Raw genomic sequence first — 25,877 nt, 5'->3', positions numbered from 1 at the left:
TAAGTATAGTTTTAAATCTTTAAAGAAGGTGGGAGATTTATTCATTTTATTATCACTTTTTAATTCATTTTTATTCTTAGTTTTTAAGTTATTTTTATTTTTTTAGTAAAATTCTAAATTTTGTAGAAAATATATTAAAAATAGAGTTTTATAATGATTTTTAGTTTAGTAAGTTTTTAGTTTTAATGTAGAAGAACCACCTTTTATTTCTTTTGACTTGTCTTAATTTGGACTTTAATTTTTTTTTCTAATAGAGCTGAGATGAGTTTTAGAGAAAGGTGACGCTGGGAGAAATGGACCAAGAGCTACAAAGAACATTACAAGCCGAAAGAAAATTGTCACCATCATTAATCCTATGTGGCATCTCGCTTGGAACCCTTTGCATGCACATGGACAAGTTCACAAACATGTCAACATTAATCAAAGGAGGAGCCAAGTTGGTTGCAACATACTTTATACCTAGGAGTATATAGAATAGTCTAGTTTTCTTCGATTCATGTACTTTTTTTTCTTCTTTATAATAGAAGGCATAAGGGTAAAAACGAAATTGTCCTATATACAATACTATTTTCTAGTATATTCTTATGTTATGTTGTTTTCTGTTTTACTTTTGCATGTGCTCTGTTGGGCCAAATTGGACCTTACTTCTATTACTTTAAATAGAGTAGTTTAGGAAAAACAAATTATGTATAAAATTAGAAGTTCATTATGTGCATAATCATAGATGTTGTCATAACCCATTTTAGTTGCCTTTGTCATAAAATTTGATTTAACTAATGGTTTAGTTTGTATTTCTAAGTTTTTAATTCAGTTTAAGCATTCATTTATCATAAGATATCATATAGAAATATGTTTAGGTCATTTGCATTGCATAATTCTTAGGTTAGTTTATTCAAGAATTTCATAAAACACTTTGTGAAACCTAAGGTTTGATTGAGACATTTTATCAAATAGTTATTGATTTCACATGGGAGGTTTCTTAATAGTTTTGTATATTCATATCTCATTTTAAACCCCCATACAATTAATTCGAAGAGATAATTGAAAATTTGTTTTGAAATAGTTGTTTTGGAACTTCGTAGTGTGAGTAACTTGCTTTCTATTTTTGCAGGTTCATAGAACCATTCTTGCATCATTTTAGAATATATTTTGCATTCATTTTAGTCTCCTATTGTCTATTTAGTTTTAGGGTAATTATAGACTCAAATTAGCCATAAAGTGACTTGCATTTCCTTGTATTGATATCTTGATTGGCTTCCTATTCACATTAGGGGGAAACTAAGATTTTTGCTAATTTCTTAAGCTACAAAGGAGTTAACACCTTACGTCCAAAGAAAATTACTTTTTTGAAAGTGAATATGAAGTGACTTCGAGAGAAAAGGAAAACAAGAAGCATGGAAAAAATGTAGGAGACAAGAATAAAAAATTGATAGCAACCTTCTCAAGCTAGGTTGAACCAAAGCATGAAGAAGTGTTATGGTGATGATATGATGCAAAAGCTAGGTGTGAAGAAGCTCACGACCCTAGTGTTTAAATGGTTATAAGGGTGGTGTTTAATGGTGTTTGGTGGTGCTCTTAGAGAGATTAGGCCAACTCTAGAGAAAGGTGGCTAAAGGAGACCACATGGGATGCTCTAAACTTGACTTTAGAGACTAATATAATGGCTTAACAATTTGGCAGCACTTCATTACTAATCTTAAAGTGAGAATATAAGAGTCGAGAAACCTCTATTTATAGGCTTATGATGCCTCCAATTTGTAGAAGCAAAACCCTAAAAGCACAAACTTTACCTAACTTGGAGACCAAGGTGAAAATTCTCTCTAATAGGAAGAGAACAAATGGCCACTACCTATGGAGAATACTCTTCATTTCTAAAGTGACGTATGACCACTAACTATAGAAAATCCTCTCCATTGTAAGCATGAATCATGGTCGCACTCACAAAGGTAGGAGGTCCCATACTCTTGTTCACCAAGCTAGTTAAAACTTTGATCATATGGTCAACACATGCTAATAGATGTCCACTTGGGTCAACCTAGGGTATTGTTGTTGGCCCAAGTTAACCAAAAACCTTACTCTACTTGACCCAAAATATAAGCCCAAAAGAAATCTTAGACTATTTAGCCCATAATACAAAGCCCTAAAAGGAATTCCTAGACTACTAGCCCATAATACAAGGTCCAAATTATTCTTACTCTATTATAAGCTCCACGATGGACCAAGATGGTCGAAGAGAAAGAGTCTAGGTCCATCTTTCACAGATGACTTCAACCTTTCTTGAAAGTGTTTAGCTATGGCCAGAAGAGTATGCCATAAAAAATTAAAAAAATGTAAGTTAATGGGAAAGTATAAGAAAAATATTAAGATTTATTTAAAAAATGATAATTAAAAATGTCATATTTTTATGCAAAAATATGGTCATTCATAAAGTGGCAGTTAAAAATTTAATATTTTACTTAAAACATATGGCAATTTTCTAACTGTCGTAATATAACGTAAAGAACGAAAATGTTCAACAATCACCATATTAAAAGGGTTAAATATGTTTTTAGTCCCTAAACTATTGGCCATTTCTGGTTTTCGTCCCTCTTCCAAAGTAAGGTACACTTTAGTCCTCATACTTTTCGAAACTTTGGTTTTAGTCCTCCAAAACTAACACCGTGAAAAATATACTGACGTGGCTAACGGGACTGACACAGTTTTTTTTTTTCAGAGTTTATCAGCTTTTCGGATCTTTCTCTCTCCCTCGTTTTTTCCTTCAATTTCAAAACACAAAACAATAAAATCTAAGCACTGGGTGCCGACGTTCAGCCTCCAAAGGTGCCACTTCCAAACCTCAACCTTCATCTTCTTCTTCTTCAACCTCGTTATGCCTTTCGGAACTTGGTGAGGATTTCACGCTATTAAAGCTACAAAACCCTGAATAGTTATAAATCCACACACACCCAGATTAAAGAAAAAAAAAACATACTGTATAGCCATTAAAGTTACAGAAACATGAAAAATTATTTAAGAATCTATATTCCTAATAATGAGAGAAATTTTTCATTTCGTGTATCTCTGTGTGGCCACCACATATACAGAGAAAATGGAGTTAATTAATGATGGATGGTGTGAATTGAAAAAGAGCGAACCTGTGGTAGCAGTGGACTATGCGTGAAAGAGAGTAAGTTTTCCTCCCTTCATCATCATTCTCTTAAACTCCTTGAAATTCACCATACCATCTCCATCCATGTCAACCTTCTTAATCATCTCTCTGCACTCTTCACTCTTCTTCCCTTCCTTTAACCCCAACGAAGTAAGCACCAAAGCTAGCTCCTCCACCGAAATAACCCCATCGTTGTCCTTGTCAAACACATCAAAAGCTTCCTTTAGATTAATCTCCGCCTCCTCTTCTTCTTCTTCTTCTTCATTTTCATCTTCTTCCTTTTTCCCTCCCATACACTCCCTTGTCAACAAGCAAAACTCCTCAAAATCTATCAAGCCATCACCGTTCGAATCGTACTTCACAACAATATCGTCCACCTCTTTGTCTGTCATCAAGATTCCGATGTTCCTCAGGGATTCGCTCAGCTCCTGCTTCGTCACGAAACCGTCACCGTTTTTGTCGAAAGTGGAAAACACCCTTTCGAGCTCTTCCTTCTTCCTGGAGGAACCGTGCTCCACCTTGGCCGTTGGTGAAGGAGTGAGGGCGGTTTTGGTTTTGCAAGCACTGCTGGGGAGGAAAATTTGAAGGCACGTGGTAATCTTGTTGGTGGATACTTGAAGGAAGATATTTATGAGACCTGCAATGAAGAGCAGGGCCAGTAACAGTGTAGATAGATCCATGGTTTTGTTGGATGTGATCTAGGAAACAAAACAGAGGGTAAGGGATAAGGAAGAAGAGAACCACGAAGAGAAGGAACTGAGTATAGTTTACTTTTCAGAACAACCTATGAACCAAAGACTATACAAAGAAACTTCGTCTGCTTGAGGTTTTTGTTTGTTTCGGAAAACAATATTATAAAGGCTCCATTTAGTGACTCAAGTTTAACCATCTCTTCTATACAGTTTATATAAACTAATAAAATCCTCACCAAGTTCCGAAAGGCATAACGAGGTTGAAGAAGAAGAAGATGAAGGTTGAGGTTTGGAAGTGGCACCTTTGGAGGCTGAACGTCGGCACCCAGTGCTTAGATTTTATTGTTTTGTGTTTTGAAATTGAAGGAAAAAACGAGGGAGAGAGAAAGATCTGAAAAGCTGATAAACTCTGAAAAAAAAAAAACTGTGTCAGTCCCGTTAGCCACGTCAGTATATTTTTCACGGTGTTAGTTTTGGAGGACTAAAACCAAAGTTTCGAAAAGTATGAGGACTAAAGTGTACCTTACTTTGGAAGAGGGACGAAAACCAGAAATGGCCAATAGTTTAGGGACTAAAAACATATTAAAAATGTCATATTTTTATGCAAAAATATGGTCATTCATAAAGTGGCAGTTAAAAATTTAATATTTTACTTAAAACATATGGCAATTTTCTAACTGTCGTAATATAACGTAAAGAACGAAAATGTTCAACAATCACCATATTAAAATTGTCACAGTATACATCATTTTTTGTAGTGTTGGTTCTTGTGTAAGTGAAAATATGTTGCATATGGAGTAGTTATGGTCACGATTTTTATGCTGAAAAAGTGAGAAAAAGTTTTAAAGGAGTAAAAGGAAAAACTAGAAAAAAAGTATCAAAAGAGAAAAAAAAAGTGATGAAAAATGTGTAATGACCACTACTGCTATTGTCTTATTTGGTGTTTTTCATTTTAGTTTTAAATATGTTTTTATTGAGTTTCCAACCTTCTTTGGTCTTGACCTTGAGCAAAAAAGAGTGCACCTTCGAGTCTTAGTTTGTGAAGACAAGAAGCTTACATCTACATTTTAGTTGTCTTTTTTATTTTTATCATCTATTATAATGCCTTTCCTTAAGTGTTTCTTTCCATGTGTTTAACTTTGTTTCTAGCCTTTAATTTCTTGTGTAGTTTTCTTTACTTTTTTTTATTTTGTTTCTAACTTTTAATTTCGTGTGGGCACTTAGAACCTCTAAAGCACTTCTCAACTAGATGCACTCTACTATAGAAGTTTAAGGTTCTAATTAGGAGATAGATGAACACTAAAGATTCTCCCAAGACACTTAATTAGGTCACATATACAATATTTAAATCAAATAAATTTTTTTACAACTCCAAAGCTTAACTCTTCCTCTCCAAGTTTCTCGTTCCACTATTCTCCTTGTCTCCTTTCAAAGGCTTTGAACTCCACATAGGTTTTCACCCTTAAGATGTTATCTCCAATTATTGGTTCACCTTCAAAGAGCGTCTACACAAAATGAATATCAAAATCGATAGAGTCTAAAAAAAATGAATATCAAAATCGAGAAGGCAAAAGAAAAATAAAGCAAGAAAATTAACAAAAACTAAAATTAAAAGGAATTTAAGTAACAAAACGCATAGTGTACTTTGTTTTACTTTTTTTTATTCTGTTTTTTTCTTGTTGATAATTTAGTGTGTGTTTAGTTTTCTTTTCAACTTAAATTTCCGTTGACAAGGTTAGTGGAAGAGGATTCACGTAAACTTTAATTAGAAAAAAAACTTGTTTATTAAACATCTAACTGATTCATCTCTCTTTCTTAAAAGCGAATTTGAATATTCCTATCTCCTTGAGTATTTTACGAATTTGTTTTCATAAAATATTAAATATTCATTTAAGTAATTTTATTATGTTATTAATTACATTTAATAACTTTAAATATTTTGTAATAATTTTTTTAAATGTTTTGAAATAAAAAAATTTCAAATGTTTTGAAATAAAAAATTCAGTAACATTAAATTAAATGTTAAGAAATAAAAAACATTTAATAGCATTAAAATTTTAGAAATAAAAAACATTTAATAACATTAAATATGTTGAAATATAAACGTTAAATGTTTTTTTATACATTATGATTTTTTTTTACATTATTAACTAATTAAAAGTTATAAACATAACTTTTAAAACAATTGCACATGGACATTATAATTAATGCATTAATTTCTAATATTAAGTTATTAATGTTTTTATAATGATAGACTTTTTTATATTTATAATTTATTATTTAATAAATTATTTAAAGCTATTTATCGTTTTAAATTTTAATATATAGGGTATCTATTTGCTTTTCCACATGCACTCTTACTTATTAATGTACCTTTTTAATTTATGTAATTTTACTACTTCCAAATAACATTGTCAGAACCAAATCTCTTTCACTGCTCATATTGCATTTGTTTAGAAAGTTTAAAATTAGCATACACATTAATGTATAAAATAATTAAAATATATTATAATAATTAAATTTTGACTGAAAAAAATAACGTTATAAATATGGAGACATATAAGTATTTATACTTACATTGCAGATTTTTTTTCCAATAACAATCAATAACACGAATTAATTCTTAACCTTTTTTCATTTACATTATCTTTTCATTTTTATCCATTATAATTATTATAGATAAAATTAATATTAAACTTGTAGAATTTTAAGATTTTATTATTTAATATCTTATTTCTCTGTTTAAATATGTGATTGTGATATTATAAAAGTAATAAAATCGTTAAACAAAATCGTAAAATTATATGGATTATTATTTTTTAAAAGTTGTCCACCGTGACGCATGTTTACTTTCTTGTATAAAGAAATTTAATTCAATTAAAATTTAAACCTAATAAAAATTTAATATAATTAAAAACTCGCCCTGTCATCTTATTAAAAATTAATGCAAGTAAAGTTTATTTATTTATTAGCTATTATTAAAACGAAACTAAAGGTATTTTCCATTGCACTCTTCATGTTATGGAATGAGTTTTAAATAAAATTAAACTCAATTAATATATATTAGTATTATACATTAGTATGTTCAAAACACATAAGTTATCCTAAGGAATCTAACTCGGTTTACTTATTAATAAGTTAAAAAAAATTAAAATTCGTTCAAATCAGCATGAGTTGGTGGGTTAAACAGGTTGACTTATTGATATCCCCAACGGACAACTTTTTTTTCAATTCCAAAAAGATAACAATTTTTTCTAATTCAAATATAAATAAATTTCAATCCAAAATGATGTTCAATTTCAAAGACAATTTAAAATAAAAAAACATAATTCAATCCAAATACAATAAAAAATCATCTTAAACTCCAAATATAATCCAAAAACAAGCATAAAAAATAAAATTAGGTGGGTTGACGAGCCAACTCAGCTCACCACAGGTTCAACCTAGGTGAGCCAATTTCTTAATGGGTCAGGCTCAAAATTCGATTGTAAGAAAATTTTAATTTTTTTTAACCTAAGTCGGTTCGAACCCGTGGTGAGTAGGGATGACAAAAAAATTCGCACCCGCGGATAAAACCCGCGACAGATAATTAATATCCACAGATATTTACTACGCGTGGATTGCGAATATTTTAATATCCGCTTATAAACGAGTCAGGTGCGGGTATTATACTATCCGTACCCGCGAATATCTGCTACCCGCAAAAAATAAAAATAAAAATATAATTTATATTTTATTAAGTTAAATTTAATTAAAATTAACATTAATTTATATTTTATAAGGTTAAATTTAATTAAAATTTAATTTTAATTTATATTTAATTTAATTTCTATTTAATTTAATTTGTATTATATTTTTTGTAATTTTATTCAAAATTTTATTTTAATAATTTATAAAAACATATATATTTTTAAATATTTGCGAGTATTCGCGGGTATCTATGGCTATCCGCGGGTTTTAAAATATTTGCAGATATTTTTTAAGCGGATATTTGTGCGGGTAGCGGGTCGGGTGGCGGGTGAATTTTTTTTGTCGGGTCGGGTTGCGGGTAGGCACTATCTGTGTCCAACCCAACCCGTTGTCATCCTTAGAACTGGGTCAGGTTAACTCAAATTCTAACATATTTTGAGTACACTAATATATATTTAGGCCTAGGGTAGTAGAGTAGGGTTTTGGGCCTAGAGTAGTAGAGTAGGTTTTTCAGCCTAGGTTTATAGGCTAAAGGAGGCATGTTTAGGGTTGACTTAGAGTCATCCCCTTTTATGCACCTAACTTGCTCTTCAAGGACGGGGACATGTTAGTCTTTTGCGCCTTTGGTGCATGGAGAAACATGATCATGCCGCTTGGTAAGTCTCCTTAACACACGATCTTATCTTGGCCTCTAAGCTAGAGCAAATTAGGGTTTTGCTTCTCTATTTTGGAGACATTTCTAGGATTTCCTAGGTTATAAATAAAGGTACTATCCCATGTAAAAGCCAATTTGAGATTAGTAAAAAAATGCTGCTAAATTATTGAGTCATTCAATATACATACAAAATTCGAAACACTTTAACTTTACTCGTTCATACTTTTGAAAATTTTAATTTTGCCCTACGCCTTTGTTCCATTGCCAATGAGGCACATTGGAAGTTAAGCTTGTTTTACGATAGCATGGTTCATTAGAATGTAAAAATTTCACTCATGCCCAGTGGCTCTGAGATATTGCCCAACAACTTTGATACCTTATCGAGTAGGACTTCATAATTCATAAATTGATGAGTATCAATTTAACCATGTTATGAGTTCAACTAAACAAAACAAAATCAATAATTAAAATTGGATTTAAATGTTCTAGTTATACCTATCACAGGAAAACATTTATATATATTTTTTTCATTTAGCTAGTTTGACTCAATGACAACCTAACTAAATACATAAACAAACATTTCATATTATCATATAACCTCAATCACCCAACAATAAAAGTAAACATTTTCATCAAATTATCCCATACTCATCATCATCATAACTCCAAAACAATTAATAATACATTTTTTACTAATTTCTCTTACTTGAGATAGTTATTTTTTCAAGCTAAAGCTCTTCAAAAAATAAAACTACTTTCAACTAAAGATGAGGAACAAAATATTCAATTGACTATTAAAGTAAAAAAAAGAAAAAAAATTATAAAATAAATGAAAACTTTGTTTGAATTTCTATTCCAATTGTAAAAATATTAAATTGTTCACCTAATATAAAGTGTGATTAAATTCTAAAGTATAACCATGCAATAATATTATCTAAAATAATTTCCTCCATAAATATCTTTCATTAAATCTTATTATAACATATCTTTTACATTTTCTTTATTCACTACACGTACTTATTAAAATGCACTATCAGTGCAAATGGTTTCTATACTTTTATTAAAATGCATACTAGTATAGGTAATATTATTATTAAATTTTACAGTAATCATTTTAAAAAATATATTAAAAATAAAAAAAACTTAAATCATTACAGTAATTCCGACTAATTGACATGGATAAGTATATATAATAAATTATATTAATATTTTTTTCTCAGCAACCTGTTTAATTCTAAAACAACATTATTTGTAGAAGGAAAAACCTAGTTTAAGTCATTTTAATTCAGTTAGCTTTTCATATTTTTTTCAATAGAATTATTTATTATTTATTAAATATATTCATCAATCCTCAGAAAAGTCATATATCTCAACCCGTATAAAAGGCTTCAACAATTGCCAATGTTTCTCTTGGTCACTCATTTTACCTGAAAATTACGCCGATCCTTCGTCTGTCTCTCCTAGTCTTTTTCTCTTCCTTCGTAACAAAGGTTTTCATAATTTTTTATACTTTTCATTTTTTAAGCTTGATTTTTTAGGAGAAGTCAAAGAACCCACTGCCAGTGTTCCAAAATTTGGAACTTGTTGAGGTTTTCAGCAACCCTCTTGTTGTTATCGAGTGAGCGAACCAACCATGCGTGAAATATTAGATATAAGCTCTGATGAGGAAGAGGGTTTGGAAGAGAGTCTCACTGTAACCGATTTCAACTTTATCAGAGAGATGTTGTTCTCTTCTGACGAAGAATCCGATGATTCAGTCAAAATTGTTGAAATCCGCGAAAAGCCTGAATTGAAGTCAAAGTCTTCAACTCTGGCTGTAAAGGATTTGGGTGCCGATGACGATGACGATGATTGCGTGCTTCTGGAGAGTGACCCCGAAAACGGTGTCGCATCTGTCGAAGAGGAAGCAAATGGGTCAGATGACTTGTTTGTAATTGGGGAAAAGGGTCAGGTATTTGTGTTCTTGCTTTATTCCTCTGTTGTGACATTGCTCATGGGAATTGCATTATAAAATAAAGTTTACAGTTTTGAGTTGTTATTTGCTCCTGGAAAGCGTTAATTGATGAGAGTGTGTGTTTTGCTTTGTGTTGCTGACGTATTTTTTGTGTCGTTTTTATTTTGTAAATTTTGTTTTAGGCTGGAGAGTTTTGTTCAAGGGTTTTTTTTCGGTTGTTGCATGTTTGCGGTTTCATAGGTATTTGAGGGAACTGCGGGCAAATGCAGCCACAGTTGTGATGTGTGGACACTCCAAAAGCTATACCTTGGTTTTGTTGCTGAAATTGTGGTATCAGACCGTTTTTTTAAAACCTTTTCGTTACAGCAAACATAGAATCATAAAACCTTTTCGTTACAGCAAACATAGAATCATAGATAGGCTTTGACACACTAATTCTGTTTTTTGAGCCTGCTTTCTTTTAAAATTGATTTTGTATAATTTTTTTATTTGTTGACTACGCTTTGTATACCATTGTGTGAATATAGTGGGCAAATGCGTTGCGGTCACATGAGATGAGATTTTTATTACTTTTTCCTGCGTGTAATGTTGTTTTGACCAAGGCTAGATTCTTTGTAAATTCAAATCTCTTAAACCGAAGATTGAATCTTGCATCTCTAACAAATCATGTCCTGTGGTTTTATGGAGTGGTGGTGGAGAGGGCGCTATGTTTATTGGTAATGCTATTTTTAGCGTAAATTGTTTATTGGTAATGCTACTTTTAGCGTAAATTAATTCTAGACAGCTTAATTTATATAATCATGATAAATAGTCTAACTCTAGACACAATATAATCATGATATAATATAATCATGATAAATAGTCTAACTCTAGACATAATATAATCATGATAAATAGTCTAACTCTAAACACAATATAATCATGATAAATGGGGTAAATATTCTAACAGTCTCTCTCACTCTAGAGCATACAGATTGTATGTACCAAGCTTGGAATAAATAAACTCACTTCAACAAAATCAACTTGTCTCGAATGTTGAGACAATAGACATGGTAACTTTGGATTCGAACAAGATGCACATATGCTTTAGACCATCGAGAAAATGTCTATAAACCAAATTGGACTCACAAACTAGTGTAACCAAAGAGACTCCTCATATGGAGAGTAATGTTGGACAACTACGAAACTTCAACTAACACCATGACTTTGACAAATTGATTTCCATCAAAAGTGGATGACGAGGGGTAGACAGCGACAAACTGCAGAGACTGGATTTCCCGAGATTGGATTCCATTAAGTATGGATGGGGCTTGCAGTAGCTAAAAGCGACAAACTACAAGGACTAAATTTGCCATCACTGACTGATGGGGCCTGTAGTGGCTGAAACAAACTGCAGTGACTAAACTTCCATCACTGATTGATGGGGTCTGCAGTAGCTGAAACATATTCTCCCTCACGGCGAACTGACGAAAATGATGACGCGCCGATGACAAATCATGAAGGTGGAAGATTATTATGTTCTTCATAATTCATCAAAGCATCCAAAAACAAATCTGACAAGGGGCTGGTGAAATTGTTTGACTAAGATTCTTAATCTTGCCAGAAATAAACTCTCCCTCATGTTGTGAGCAACCTTCAACCCATGACTTTAGTGCTGAAATTCGGTGTTAACCAGTTGATAACATCGACTCTCTTTAGAGACTTGTAAATAAATGACACAAGTCATCAAGAACATCACAGCTGCTACAATACGCAAAGCTAAACATATATTATGAAAGGAGGCTAAGGAATAATGCTGAAATAGAGAGTTTTTTTTTATTTGGTCGAATGAGACGAACGGCGGTGGCGCGATGTGATTCCGACACCGGAAAGGTGGCATGTGACAAACACACGCCGGGAAGCTTATCAGAGAGAAGTTGTGTGTGACAGCGGGTTTGGATGAGAATGAGGCAACGACTAGGGATGGGTCGCGCTCCTCGAGGCGCACAAAACCCCTAACTTTGCCAGAGAAAATGTGACGACGACGGGGCTGGACGTCGGACAGATGTGGCGCGCGTGGCGGTGCCTGGATGAGAACTAGCCCTCTCGCTTAAGGAGGCGATCCAGATCCACTAGACGTCAGACTAAACTGTGGCGGCAGATGACGACAGATGGCAACAGATGGTTGGCAGCAGACAGCGGCGGACGGTGTCGGAAACAGAGGTTGATGGTAACAAACTTCTGTGGACAACGACAAATGGTACTAGACAACGAAAAACGGTGCCAGACAGTTGCGAACAACAACTAAAATTTGGAGACTAGACAAAAATCAGAACGGGACTGCTCATTGAGGTATTTCAGAAAAGATGAAATTTTTAAGGCCGCCAGTGGCCACGACCACTAGCCACCGGCGGCAACAAAGATAGAGTAGGAAGAGACTTAGCCTTTGTTCACTTGAATGAATTTGGAAGAGAGTAATTGAAGGGATTTGAAGGTAAATTTTTTTGTTGTTTATTTGAGTGGATTTGGAGGTAAGTGAGAGTGAATTTGGAAGTAAATTTTTTTAATCTATCATATCGATCAAATTCTACACTAATTCTCACAAACTTTACTTCCAAATCCACACTTACATGCCTCCAAATCCACTCAAATAAACAACAAAAAAAAATTATTTTCAAATCCTCTCAAATCCCCTCAATTACTCTCCCCCAAGTCTATTCAAGTGAACACTTATAGAGAACCTGCTTTCTGCTCTGATACCAACTTGAGATTGAAACTCTAAAAATAATTCTAGAGGGCTTAATTGATTCCCCTCATAATCTTTGCCAGGGTTAGCCTCATGTCAAATTCTTGCAGGGCATAAAATTGCCTTATGAGGAAAGTGACGATGGCCAAAGATATGATGGAGTTGTTCGAGTCTGGACAATGCATCTTGGCTATTGCATCTGAGAAAACACTAAATGAATTCATATCGGCGGATATTGAAACCAGAATTGCTGATCTTGTTTGAGACCCCAAGGTACAGTTGTTAAATGTTGCTACCTCTATACAGAATACATGCAAAACATAGTTTTAGAGGATTATCAGTCATTTGGTGATTTACGCACGCTTTAACATATAGCAACGTTCCAAAATTTTGAAGAAGTACAATTTAGAGTAATTCCAAGTCCAACCAAGCCATTTGTTTCAAGGGAAGCTTACTATTTGCTATCTGCTTATTTTATTATTGGATTATCTGTCCGAAATTTTCATTGGTTTGCATGCAGGGAGTTTTAATTAAATATACTGCTTTGGTGCTTGTCTTTGGTAATGGAAGATGTAGCTAGGGTATTTCAAATGTGTTAACTCATTTTAATTTTGGCTTGCAGATTGCATGCCGAGACTTTCCTCATGCGAGATATCTTTGTGCTACATTACCATTCTCTTCCACCCCTCACGAGAAGCACTGTAAGCAGGTAAAAAAGCTAAAATCGTACCTTAGAATTTAGAATTATTACTTTTTTCTGGTTTAATCACCACAGTTTCTTACTTTTTATTTGCTATACGATATTGTTCCTCTACCACTAGCTTATGGTTTTGATGATATGCAGTGCCACTGTTATGTATGTGACTCCCCAGCACCATGTCTCAAGTGGGGCACTGGTGCTTTGAGTTCAGATCATTGTCACGCAATTAGGGGAACTGAGCTGTGGGAAGTTCAGAGGAAAAATTTCAAGCTGGGCTTGAGTTCCTCAATACCAGCTTCAACTAATTTTGGTACTTCACTCAGACCAGGACATCTCCAGCGTAATGAATTTGTGCCTCCGGGTGTAGTTAACTTGTCTCCGAATTCTGTATTACCAAATCAAGCACCCAGATCCACTGCAATGTGTGCTGTCCCCTCACTCAACTCCATACCTCAAATCCAGGCTTCTCGACCAACTATAAATCATTTCCACACTACCGCTTTACCATATTCCAGTGTGCAGAATCAGGTTTCTAGGCCTATTAGCACCCCTATAATGACCCCAACCCCCAACGTAGCAATGCCAAATGGTGCAAGCCATGGTAGGCTTTTGTTGAGAAACAGAGTCCAACCACCCTCTGTTCCAAGGCCAGTGCTGGGTGTGTGTAGTCACACCATCCAAAAGGGGCGAGGAAATGGTGGAAGCAGTTTTAGATCTCAGTTCCTTCGTCACCCTCTGGTGTCCAGGGGAGTAGACAGTACTGGGAACTTCCTGATGGCAAATAACTCCCTTCATGGATCATCTGGAATCAGCAACAGTGTTAATCTGACACAACATCACAATTATGGTACATCAGTAGGATTCTCAAATTACAGAAACTGCAACGAGTCATATGATGCTTGCCACCCCACAAATATATACCCGCAGTTGAGCTCTCAACTGGCCAGCCTGAGTTGTGTTAACCAGCAGTCTGTGGCTTCTGAAACACAAGCATATAGTCAACCCTTGCCCCTATCAAACAGTAGCCAGGGCTTCCATCAAACTTGTATCCAAGTAAATAATGGTGCTGCTTATGTGGTTCACCTGAATAGCAGTCATTACGGAAATGAGCCTCAAATCCGAAGTCAAAATGGAAATTTCGGTAGAAATACTACACAATGTGGAATTGCAAGTCAAGATTCTTGCCAACCACAACTACAACAACCAAATGAACAGTCTGCAAGGGAGACTGCTGGAAAATTTTCAGCATTTGACCCAAGTTGGATAGACAATACTGGTCAAAGTATTCTAGAAACTTCAGGATCTGTAGGACAAGCTCCCAATGTCAACGAATTCATTGAACCCTTGTTTGAATGCTCTCAATCACCCAATTCATTTGTTGATTTTGATAATTGGCTTTTGGATAAAGACCAAGTTCCAGAGTCAACAGATGGGGTTTTGCAATCTGAGCCGAATATACCATCTCCAGATCTTTTTCCAGCTGATATGGTTATGGGTTTATTTTATCATGATAGTAAATGAGTTAAGGTGACTTGCCAATACCTCCAAACCACACTACAGTCTTCAGTGGAAGTATTTAGAATTGGTTGCCAGTTGAATGATGATGCTGTGGTGACTACTCAATTTTGTGTCCCTATTTATGAAATGCACAGCTGAGTATTGGCACCTTTCATTTTGAGGCTCGTCTACTTGTGTTATCATGATGATAAATGAGTTAAGCTGACCATTTTAGACGTTCCCTAATCAGTAATGTCCACAGTTGTTATATAAACAGCATAGGCTAGGGTAGTTTTGCTTTATTTTGTTCAATGTAGTGGGGAAGTCTTTTGATATTTTGCCTGGCATATATGGCTGTAGAGTAATGGATGCGACAACAAGATCAAAGCGAGTAAAACTGACAATTGAAAAAAGTTGTTCTATATTAGATATACCTTTTTCTTTTCAATTGCGTTGACCATAGTTGATGTTTTTGTGTAAATTGTGTATTAAGAATAGTACTGTTTAAATGGAAATATTACCGCGACTTGATTTATGGAAAGATATGACATGCACTACAGAACATGATAGATCACGGTTTTTTGCTATTAATAATAATAGATGGTTGAAAAACTATAGTACCTCTTGAGGAAATTTACAAGCTTTATGAAAGGACGTTTCATAAGCATTTTATAGCATAGTAATGCCTGCTTATGTAATCCAAAGAAACAGTAGAAAGAGTTTCAGCTTTCTCTGTGGCTCGAGAGAGTCAGCAGCCGATTAAAGTGAAGTTGTTGCTTGGATGGAAAAGGTTCTAAGCCCTTAACCGAAGCCATTACTCGACTCAGTTTGCTCCGATGCCTTGGAATTCAAGGTATGTAAATGCTTTGGGAATACTAAAATAGCATTATCTTTATCTTTTTAGCTTTTGGTTTCCCTTCACCCTTCAAATTCAGGAAAAGGCTAACCAATGTGTGAAGATGGGTAAGAAGTATTATTCTGATGCCATTGATTGCTAAGGGCAATTAATCAGAAAGCCTTAAGTGAGACTTCTATTCTCTTAGCAAATTGATTCCGTGTGAATTTGCTGCTAGGAAATCTTAGCTATGGTCTCTCAGATTTTCAGTAAGGCCTTCAAGTTGTGCCCTTCAAATAAGTTGGAGGTTCGTGGTTATTTCTTGTAAGTATAATTACTATTGGTTGAAATTTAATCACCTTAATCTCAAAATTTATCAACTACTTTGATTGCCAATCGAAATTGAATGGGAAAACTAGAATTTGGTGCTGCTTAAGTAGATAATTTTAGTTGTCTTCTTTCTATTAATTTTGACTCTTTGCTGAGTAGTTATATTTCCACTTTTTCTTTTATGAACATTTTGTGCTACCAACTTGGACTTCTATGATATTTAAAACAATTTTTGGCAGCATAGTTCTTATTAACATGTTTTCTATCAAATGTTTATTCTTCAAAAGCATTTCTTTTATCAGGCTGGTTCTGGACTTTGTGTATCTAAGGAAAAACTTCTTCATTGTCTAATGTATGGTGGACTTTTTTTTTTCTTTACTTATGATAAAATTTTTGTCTTGTCCAGTCATTACTACTAAACTTCAGGGGATATTTGTAATGGATGATAAAGAAGTTCATAATTGTTAGGATTTCAAACTGGTTTTGTAAATTATATGAATTTGATACTTTGCTTGTCTCAAATGTGATTTTGAATGGTTTAATCTTTGGTAAATATTGGTGAATACCTTTTTAAACTCAAGCTAAATGATTGAGAAGAAAAAGGCAACTACGAAGGCACTTTCATGTCAAATAAAAACTAGTTAAAGAACAATATCTTAAAATTTACTTTAATACGAATAATAATATTTAAGAATTTAATTTACGTTAATTTAAATGTTTTTTAATTTCATTTTTAATAATTTTTTACTTCTAATAGTGATTATTAATTTTTAATAATCAATTGAATTTTTCTTTGGCTTGTGGTGATAATTAAAGAAATTGACATTCATATGATCGTAAGAAAGTTAAGCCTAACCTTCACTTATAAGTTATAATAATATTGAAAAGTATTAATGATCATGTGAAGTATTAGACTTTGTTAATTAAAATTTTTCATTGATTATCATGTTAAGTTTTGGATTTACTAACAATTATAATTTTTATTTATTCAAAATTAAAAAAAATTAGTTATCATGTGAAGTCTAAGACTTAGCTTAATAATTAAAATTTTTATTTTTATAAAAATAAAGTTGTTGTTCGGGTAGAATGAATTGGAAGTCTTTGAACCATTCACAACAACTGCTACTAACTCAGATTCACAAGCATAACTAATTTCTTTACTAATATCACAACTACCTCCAATGCACATACAGTACAAACATTTTCAAAATCAGCCCTATCAACTCTCACATTGTCAAAAACTGCATAGCTATTATCATGATAATCAAATTCATCATCAATAAGTGCATTCAAATCAGTGCAAAAAACTAGCAGAAGGTATATCCAGATCATCAATGGAAGATGTTGAATTCATGACATCAGAATGAGCATAGCAAGGTAGTATCAACAGATTCTATAGGCTCATCGTGCACATGATCAAACACAGTGAAATCAATTATAGGATCACATAACTCAGCATCAAAGTCCATTTCATAGTATCGCATCACAAAAACATGGTTAGCAACTTTCGTGATTTTTTCTAGACACTCTTCAGAATTTCCGAAATCAGTTTGTACTGCAGATTTAGTTTTAAAATCTGAATTCGACAGCCGTAGAAATGAGGTTCAGTACTGACATCACCATCATAATGCACATGTTCACATAAAATCAGATACAGGGACAACAACAAAACTATTAGAATCCAGAACAACAGTCAATTCCCTAAAACCAACAATTAGCTTTTCAAAAACAGCATCAGTAAAGGTATGCTCATAAGGTACATGTGCACATTCAGAAAGATCAATTGATGCATCAACACAATCATCACTCATCACAATATTGGAATTAGCATTAACGAATTTTAAACAAGAATGTAAATATATAGTGACAGGGGTGGCAGCAGCTGCCACCTGTGGTGCTTGATTAGTTTATGCCTCCTTCTTCTCTTCAACTCTCCTATTTAGGTCATTCAGCTGCTACCAATCCAGCCTCTTGGTCATCTCTTCTAATTCTGAAGATGAAATGCTTTGCTCTGATCTGGTTCACAGAATTGTGGCTGCTCTGGTTGCAAGGGCTGGAAATTTTGCTGCTCAGGTGCAGCATGTTGAGTCCCCAGTGGTAGTGGCTGCTGCTGCATAGGCCAGGATGGCTGCTCATGGTATGGTTGGAAATATGGTGGGTGTTGCTGCTGGAAAGGTTGGTTAAATGGCTGCAAAGAATGCTCAAGAAAAGGCTCTCATAACATAGGTTAAAACTTTGTGGTTGAGCATTGTGAGGAAAAGAGCAATTGTCATATGCATATGACTAATTCAAGCCATAAGATGCACAGTAAAAGAACACCAAACAGACCATGAAAACCAATATTACGGAATTCAAAATTTTCAGAACAGAAAAGAAAAACCATACGAACTATATGAATGCAAGGATAACAATGCAAGCTAAAAACTTAAGTCGCCAATTCCCTACAACGACGTCATTTTGTTGACAACCTTTTTAGTGGCAACTTAGAACTCAACCATGCTTAAAACCTAGAATGCAGCAAAAGGTGACAACATTGTGGTTCTATCTCTGAAAATTAAGACACGTGCAGTAAAATTGATTTAAGCTTTAATCATTCTGAAAGTACTTGTCTATGTTGGGTCTCATTTCTTCTTTTTGTCTCAATTGCATCCTTAAATATGAAAAATAACTGCAATTGAATCTCTGCCGTTAAGTTGGATTAACGAATTAAAATTAAGCCGAGTTGTTGTTGTGACCCAAATTCTTTAATTTACGTGACAAATCGAGGAGATGATACATGGAATATGTTAGATTAAACAATTAAAGAAGTAGGTTTTTGAAAATTAAAATTAGGATTTACGAAATTAAGGTTCTTAATCAAAACTGGGAATAGAATAGATTGTGAGATTCGAAATTAAGATTCATAAAGGGATCAAAATTGGAGAGGCCACAACAACCAACAGTTGCAGTAAAAGAAGGAGCTCATGGAGCAGCTCAAGTTGAGGGACAACAATAGCAAAAGCAGCAACCACTACCTGATACAATCACACCTTCAATGAAAATCTTATTTCACCAACAATAAGAAACCATTGCTTCGATAATGGCAAGAATTACCTATATGCAATAATAGCTAGTTGGGTCTTATAGGGCTCAAATAGCCCTCCACCATATTTTATTTGAATTCTTTGAGCAAATGAGTAACCATAGACTGATCCACTACATAACCCCAGAGCAATTTAAAGTCTTTGTCTCATGGCTCGAGATAGTTCCTTCTTTCGGGGAGAAACTAGTGGTGTTGGAGCAGATGATGAACAACCTACAACTCACAACAATGCAGGAGAAGGTGCAACAGAAGGACTTGGACCACAAATGCAAGGTCAAGATGAGCAGAAAAGGGAAGCATCAGTTAAGGAAGAGGAAGGAAGATGTTGCAGCAGTAGTAGGAATGGAAGATGTTACTAATTAAGGAACTAGAGAAGAGAAAAAGGGGGGATGCTTTGATATTCACTGCCCCATTAAACTTGAATTCTGACCACAATATAACTCAAGTTTGAAATCATAGGGAAACACTAGACGGGGGAGGGGTGAATAATATTTTTAAAATTCTTTCGCAAAGCAATGTCTAATGTATTGTAAGAGATATATACTTTAAATATGATATTTAGACGCTGATTTTTATGAAGTATGTATATGGAAAATGTTTCAAAGAGCAAATCAATAAAACATAAATTTTATACTAGTTCACTCAACTTGAGTTACGTCCAGTTCTCTCTTAAGAACTCTTAAGGGGTTTTACTAATCTTCAAGAAGATTACATAAGTTTTACCTTTTCAGGTTTACAATGAATATTAACATCACTCCTAGTTCATCTAGCCAACACGACTAGTCTGAGTTTAACAACTCTTGCTATACAAGTATTCTAACCACTTTTGGTTCAACCCTAGACAAGTGTCTCGACTGTTTAACTTAATTATCCTAAACACCAAGTGTTATAATTCTCTTCAGAATGTACAACACAGTCAGTGTTAGGAGTAAATACATATTAACAACTCTCAAAGAAAGGATAAAAATAATACAAAGCAATATGAGATTCTACTAAGGTTCTTTCTCTAGAAAAATTTAGCTTCAAACGATATAGAACAATAATAAGCTTGTTTGAGCATTCACGAGTTCACTATATTATCCCTCTCATTTTCTTTTCAAGCTTCTGTCTATATATATACTTTTTCTTCATAAATGACCGTTAGACAGAGAAGTTAGATTGAAGTCTACTTTGTTGAGGTATAATGCTTTGTCATAGCTTTTATCAAACTAGAGCTTGTACGATGTGTCAGAGCATAAGTCTTCAAGGGAAACATTCCCAAAATGTTCTTCATATCTCTCAACGTCTTTTTCTTGGGTGTAATGATTTTTTTTATCAAATCTTTATGCTTTTGTGATATGCAAAAATATCTAGAACAAGGTATACAAGCATCAAAACACTTTATCGTATATGCATTAAATATTTTGAATGTTGATAAGCGTTAGGCCGAAATGTGTGTTCAAAATATTTTATCATATGTCAACTCATTAATAAATGCATCGTTTAGTAAAACATTCAACATATGATTATTAGATGGTGTAAAACCATTATATGCTTTACAAAAGGTGTTTGAGATATGCAGTGTCATACTTAGCTTGGGAAAAAAGGTTGAAAACTTTATCCATTCATTATTAAGTGTAGTAGGTATCATATAGTTTGGTTGTGTTCTTCTAAGTTTATAGGGCATGCATGTGATTGGTGGTGTCAAAGAGAGTATGGTGTTGAAAATGGTAAAAAAACACCAATTAAGGATTGGGATGATCTAAGAGCATGCATGAGAAGAAAATTTGTTCCACCTTCTTTCAAGAAAAATCAAGAGCTTAAACATGAAAAGAGAGAACTCATGGTGAGAAATAGAGAAAGTAGTAGAAGTGAAAAATAATTCTTTTGTAAAGAGAAAAAGTTTAAAGAGAAAGTTGAGAAGTTCTTGAGGGATAAGGAGAGAAGAGATATATTGAAAGAAAGAGTAACAAATACATCTAGCTAAAAGATCAAGAGAAAAAGAGGAGCAAATGCAACTAGCTTTGAAAGAAAAAGAGAAAGAAGCTCTAAGAGCTAGAGAAAAGGAAATAAGACCTAGAGTTGAAGAAGCCCTAAAAGTTATAGAAGAGGAGATCCTAAAAGCAAGAGTGGAAGAAGCTAGAAGAGTTAGAGAAGAAAACTAGAAGAGAAAGGGAGGAGAGAGAAAAGAAAGAGAAAGAAGAAAATGAGACGAGAGAAAGCGAGGAGAGAGAAAAGAAAGAGAAAGAAGAAAATGAAAGAAGAGAAAGGGAAAAGAGAGAAAATAAAGAGAAAGAAGAAAATGAAAGAACAGAAAGGAAGGAGAATGAAAAGGAAGAGATTGAGATGAGAGAAAAGGAGAAGGGCGAAATCTTACTCCAAGAATAAGTTCTACTCAAGGCATTTCATACTCCCACAATTATAATTGAGTCAAGACTTTTAAAAGGAGTTTTCCAATCTTTGAACTCTTACCATTTCATTAATGCTTCTCATTTCTTGATTCCAACCTTTACTTTAGAAAATCTTTTAACTACACTTTCACTCCCCATTATTTTTAACTCCTTAATAACTTATGAAAAATCACACTTTGAGTTATTGTTGCGTAACAAGTTACAAATAACTCAAGGTAGACAAAAATGTAAAGAAACTAGAATAAGAGGTGTTCAGTGCTTAAAGTTCTTTGAAAGAGGGAACATTTCTTTCGAGTGTCCTTAAAAAAGAATAATGGTTTTGAAAGATCAACATACTAGAAGCCTGTATGACTTTTATTCTAATGAAAAAGAAGTTTTAAATTTTGTAGAGGAAAATAATTTCAAAAATACAAAAAGACTTTAGTTCTTTACTTTAGATATACATTTACCATAGTACAAAAACTCATTCAACTTTTGTTTGATGGTTATTGTAGGTACATCATTGATCTTGGAGGAAATAAACAACTAGAAGTTGTGGTCCCTTCAATACCTTTCTGATATGAGGATAAATCATTTTTAAGAGGTGGGTATGATGGAAACTCATATAGGGAGTTTGACAGAAATCCATCCAGGGAGCTAAAACTTGAACCAGAGTTAGGAAGATGGAAGAAGAAGAAGGACTATAATCTTGTAGAGATGGTGTTTCAAACTTGTTTTTCCCTTCTCTTAAGTCTTATAAATATATACATATATCTTTCTTTAGGCTTTATATTTAGGCCAAGGACCTATCCATCCAGAGAGCTTAGTAAACGACGATTTTGAAGATTTAATTGCATCCATATGAGAGGTACAAAATATATGTGCTTATAGTCAAATGAAAGTCCTTTGAGTCTAGTTTTCAACAAAAAACAATAAACTCATTTGGAGTTTCGTGGAGAAATATATGAGTTAAAAAGTCAGCATAGTTTAGAGCTGTCATTCTAGAACTTGGTTGACTGGATGGAAAGGCTCTCATGCATGCACTTGGCCAAAGATTCAAGGAAGGCTCACATTCTTTGAACTTGGACATGAGAAGCTTCAAGAACCTTTGTTAGTTTAATGTACCTCTTTTCTAAAGTCATTCCTTCACCCATAAAAAGAGTGATCTACCCTTTGTAATTTTGAACTTGGAAATAAACACTAGAGACATTATGCCAAAATGCATTTTCTTTTCTTCTAAGTTCACTTTGTCTTATAAAAAGACTCTTCATAACCCTTTACTTATAGGTTGGCCTAACCTCCTTCAAGAGCATCACAAAACCCGTTCTACATGCCTATCTTCCTTCATCAATTTATGGCTTTCGCTCATCTTTCTTCATCTCCATGGATGCTTCATCAAGTTGCTTGAAGAGGTTTCCATCAAGAAGGCCTTGGCTTTTTTAAAAGGAAACTATACACCATGACTATACCAATGAGATAACCTTCACCTACAAGGATAAAAATTTTGTACTTCATCATCTCACACCTTCTCAAGTGGAAGAGACAAGTACAAATGTGAAAGAAGATATAAAAAGAAAGAGACGACACTTACAAAAAAATAATGAAATCAAATGTTCAAAGTGTAAAAGTAAGACACACAAGACTAATAAATACCTCAACAAAAGAATACTCACATTAAAGGCCAAAGGCTTGTGTGTAGATTCAAAACATGTCTTATTTCCATCTTCCTTTAGTAGAAAGGAAAGACAAACCAAATAAGACCTTGTGTTGAAAAGGAAAGTCACTCCAAATGGACAAGCATTCAACACAAAGCAAACAAGATCTTAAAAGGAAATGTTCCCAAATTGCAATGCTTTGATCATTCATTTATCCAAAGGTGTATGATCCTTGGGAGCTATATGATTTGGATGATTATTCTAATAACACTTACTTTGTCTCTTGTTTTTTTTTTTTGTAAAAGGATATTTGACCCTAGGGGAAGAAATCCAAACATCTCCAAAAGGAGAAAGATTTTCACATGACAACTTGAAGATTTAATGTGAAATCATTTTGAAGAGGGAGTAAGTGATGACATATATAACCATGACCCAAGCACATTCAAGAAGAGTTAGAATTATATATGAAAGGTGAAGCAAATCTCTTTCTCTTGAACCATCATGGAGTATTTCTAGACCTTATGCTAAGGGTTCGATAACGTAGGATTTCTTTTTAGGTTTTATATTAAGGGTCGAGCAGTATAAAGTTTTTGAACAATCTTGCTTAAGTTGTAGTGCAATATTTATATCTAGAATAAGTTATTCTTGGGTGGCTAGTTTTGTAACCCTAGCTTGATGGAAGATATCGCACATGAGACATGGTGACCAGATGACAAACTTTAAGTGAAGAGTTTTCTTTCAATAATAGTGGTCATGTGTCATTTTTTTAGTGGAAATTTTTTTGCTAAAGTGGTTTTCTATATGAAAAGCACTTACTGGATAGTTTTCTTACAAAGGTAGTGACCATGTGTCCTTTTTCTAGTAGAGAAACTTTTGTTGAAATGACTTTTCACATGACAGTCTACGAGTGAAGAGTTTTTCTAAAAGTTAAAGTGCACATGTCAAGCTCTCCTTTACCAAGATAGGATTTTTAGGATTTGGTGCAAGATAATATTTTAGGGTTTTGGTCTACTTTTGAGACACCTTCATCTATAAGAGGTGTCCCCCACCTTCCTTGTAAATCCACTTTGAGATTTGTAATGAGATGTTGTCAAAATTTTGAGTCATTCTTAACTTCTCTAAGTCATGACTAGAACATCACATGAGGTTCCTTTAGCCACCACTATCTAGAGTTGGTCTAACCTCTAAGAACATCATTAATTATTTCCATTTCATCACTTAAACCTCCAAACTGAGACACATTCTCTCCATCTCCATTACTTCTGCACCACTTTCAACTTCATAGCTTCATCTTCTTCCTTTAGCTCAATCTCATTTGAGAAGAGATTATCACTATTCTTACCTATACAAAACAAACAAACTATCTTTCATCTATTAATCATCAATTTCAACTATCAAGAATTTTAAATCTAATTTATGAAAATAGGGATCAATATTAACTATAACATTTGGAAATAAAGCATTGAACTAATCAAAACTAAAAAGAAAATAAAATTAAAAACGTTGAGTGAATTTTTGTATAGGGTACTTAATTGTATGTAAAATTATATAGGATCACATACAACTAATAAGTATCTCATTTAAATATTATGCATGCATGGTAAATATTATTGTATTAGAGAGGTTTGTAAATTAAATTTTAACTCTAAGTAATTTCATTAAAAAGCTATATATTAAAAACAAATTTCAGTGTTTCACACACTATTAAATATAAATGTTTAGTCTTATCTCGACGAAAATTATGAAAATTTTAAGGTAACAATTTTATATATTTTACAATAGCATTTTAATAAATTAAACCATCAGAAAAAGCTTAAGTTGCCCACAAAATCTATTTATGAAATAATATTACCACTCATATTGTTAAATTATTATTTTTGGATTAAAAATAAAATATAGTGAAATAAATAAGAGAGATGTTAGAAGTGGTGGATGGAGCATTGCAATCAACCACCACGTCGCTCCAAAAATGAATTCAATTATTTAGCGAGTAATGTATTATTCGTTGAAAACGATTGCCTACGACGGTCTCTGCATGAAGGATTGTCATCAAATATTAATTTATTTTTTATTTTGTTATGTTAATCTTAAAATTTCATAACTTTTGTTTAAATACTAATATTTATAAGATTCGTATTTTTATAATTTATTTTTAAGTTTTAAAAAATGTTTTTATTCTAATAATATTAAACTTTAATATAAAATCTTATAAAGCTCATATTTTAAATTTATAATCCAGTAAATATGTTATAGTATATAATTAAGGACTCAAAACATTATATATTTTAATATGTTCTAACATTTAATTAATGAGAACATTAAACAACAAATACTTTTATGATTAAAGTACTTTTTAAAAGTAATTTACTTAAGTCTTCTTTTATAATTCAAAATGAAGTTTTTCTTTTTTTGTATTTTTTAAGAAAGTTGAACAAAATTTTTTTCTATAAAGTTGAATGCATAAGTTCATGTGAATAATGCATAATACTTAATTTATTTTTGTTAGTCTCATACAAATATTTACAGTAAAACACACACACACACA

The 25,877-nt window shown here is 33.1% G+C and overlaps 1 protein-coding gene and 1 pseudogene across 2 annotated transcripts; one reads left to right on the top strand and one right to left on the bottom strand.

The window, feature by feature from the left end:
• Positions 1-3,106: 3,106 nt before the first annotated feature.
• On the bottom strand, positions 3,107-3,980 carry LOC124824287 (calmodulin-like protein 3 pseudogene; annotated as a pseudogene).
• Positions 3,981-9,600: 5,620 nt separating this feature from the next.
• Positions 9,601-15,602, top strand: LOC124846776 (uncharacterized). 2 transcript variants are annotated; one of them, XM_088096688.1, is made up of 4 exons: positions 9,601-10,136; positions 10,380-10,469; positions 13,487-13,573; positions 13,709-15,602. In XM_088096688.1, exons 1-4 carry the CDS (start codon positions 9,819-9,821, stop codon positions 15,083-15,085), a joined length of 1,872 nt encoding a protein of 623 aa, XP_087952814.1. In that variant the 5' UTR covers positions 9,601-9,818; the 3' UTR covers positions 15,086-15,602. The 2 variants fall into 2 exon arrangements, with proteins under 2 accessions (XP_087952814.1, XP_047180078.2); XM_047324122.2 differs by lacking the exon at positions 10,380-10,469.
• The last annotated feature ends 10,275 nt before the right edge of the window (positions 15,603-25,877 follow it).

Source organism: Vigna umbellata, chromosome 8, assembly GCF_029865625.1.
Source record: "Vigna umbellata cultivar VRB3 chromosome 8, Vumbellata_1.0, whole genome shotgun sequence".
NCBI lineage: Eukaryota > Viridiplantae > Streptophyta > Magnoliopsida > Fabales > Fabaceae > Vigna > Vigna umbellata.
This window is presented reverse-complemented; position numbering and strand designations above follow the sequence as displayed.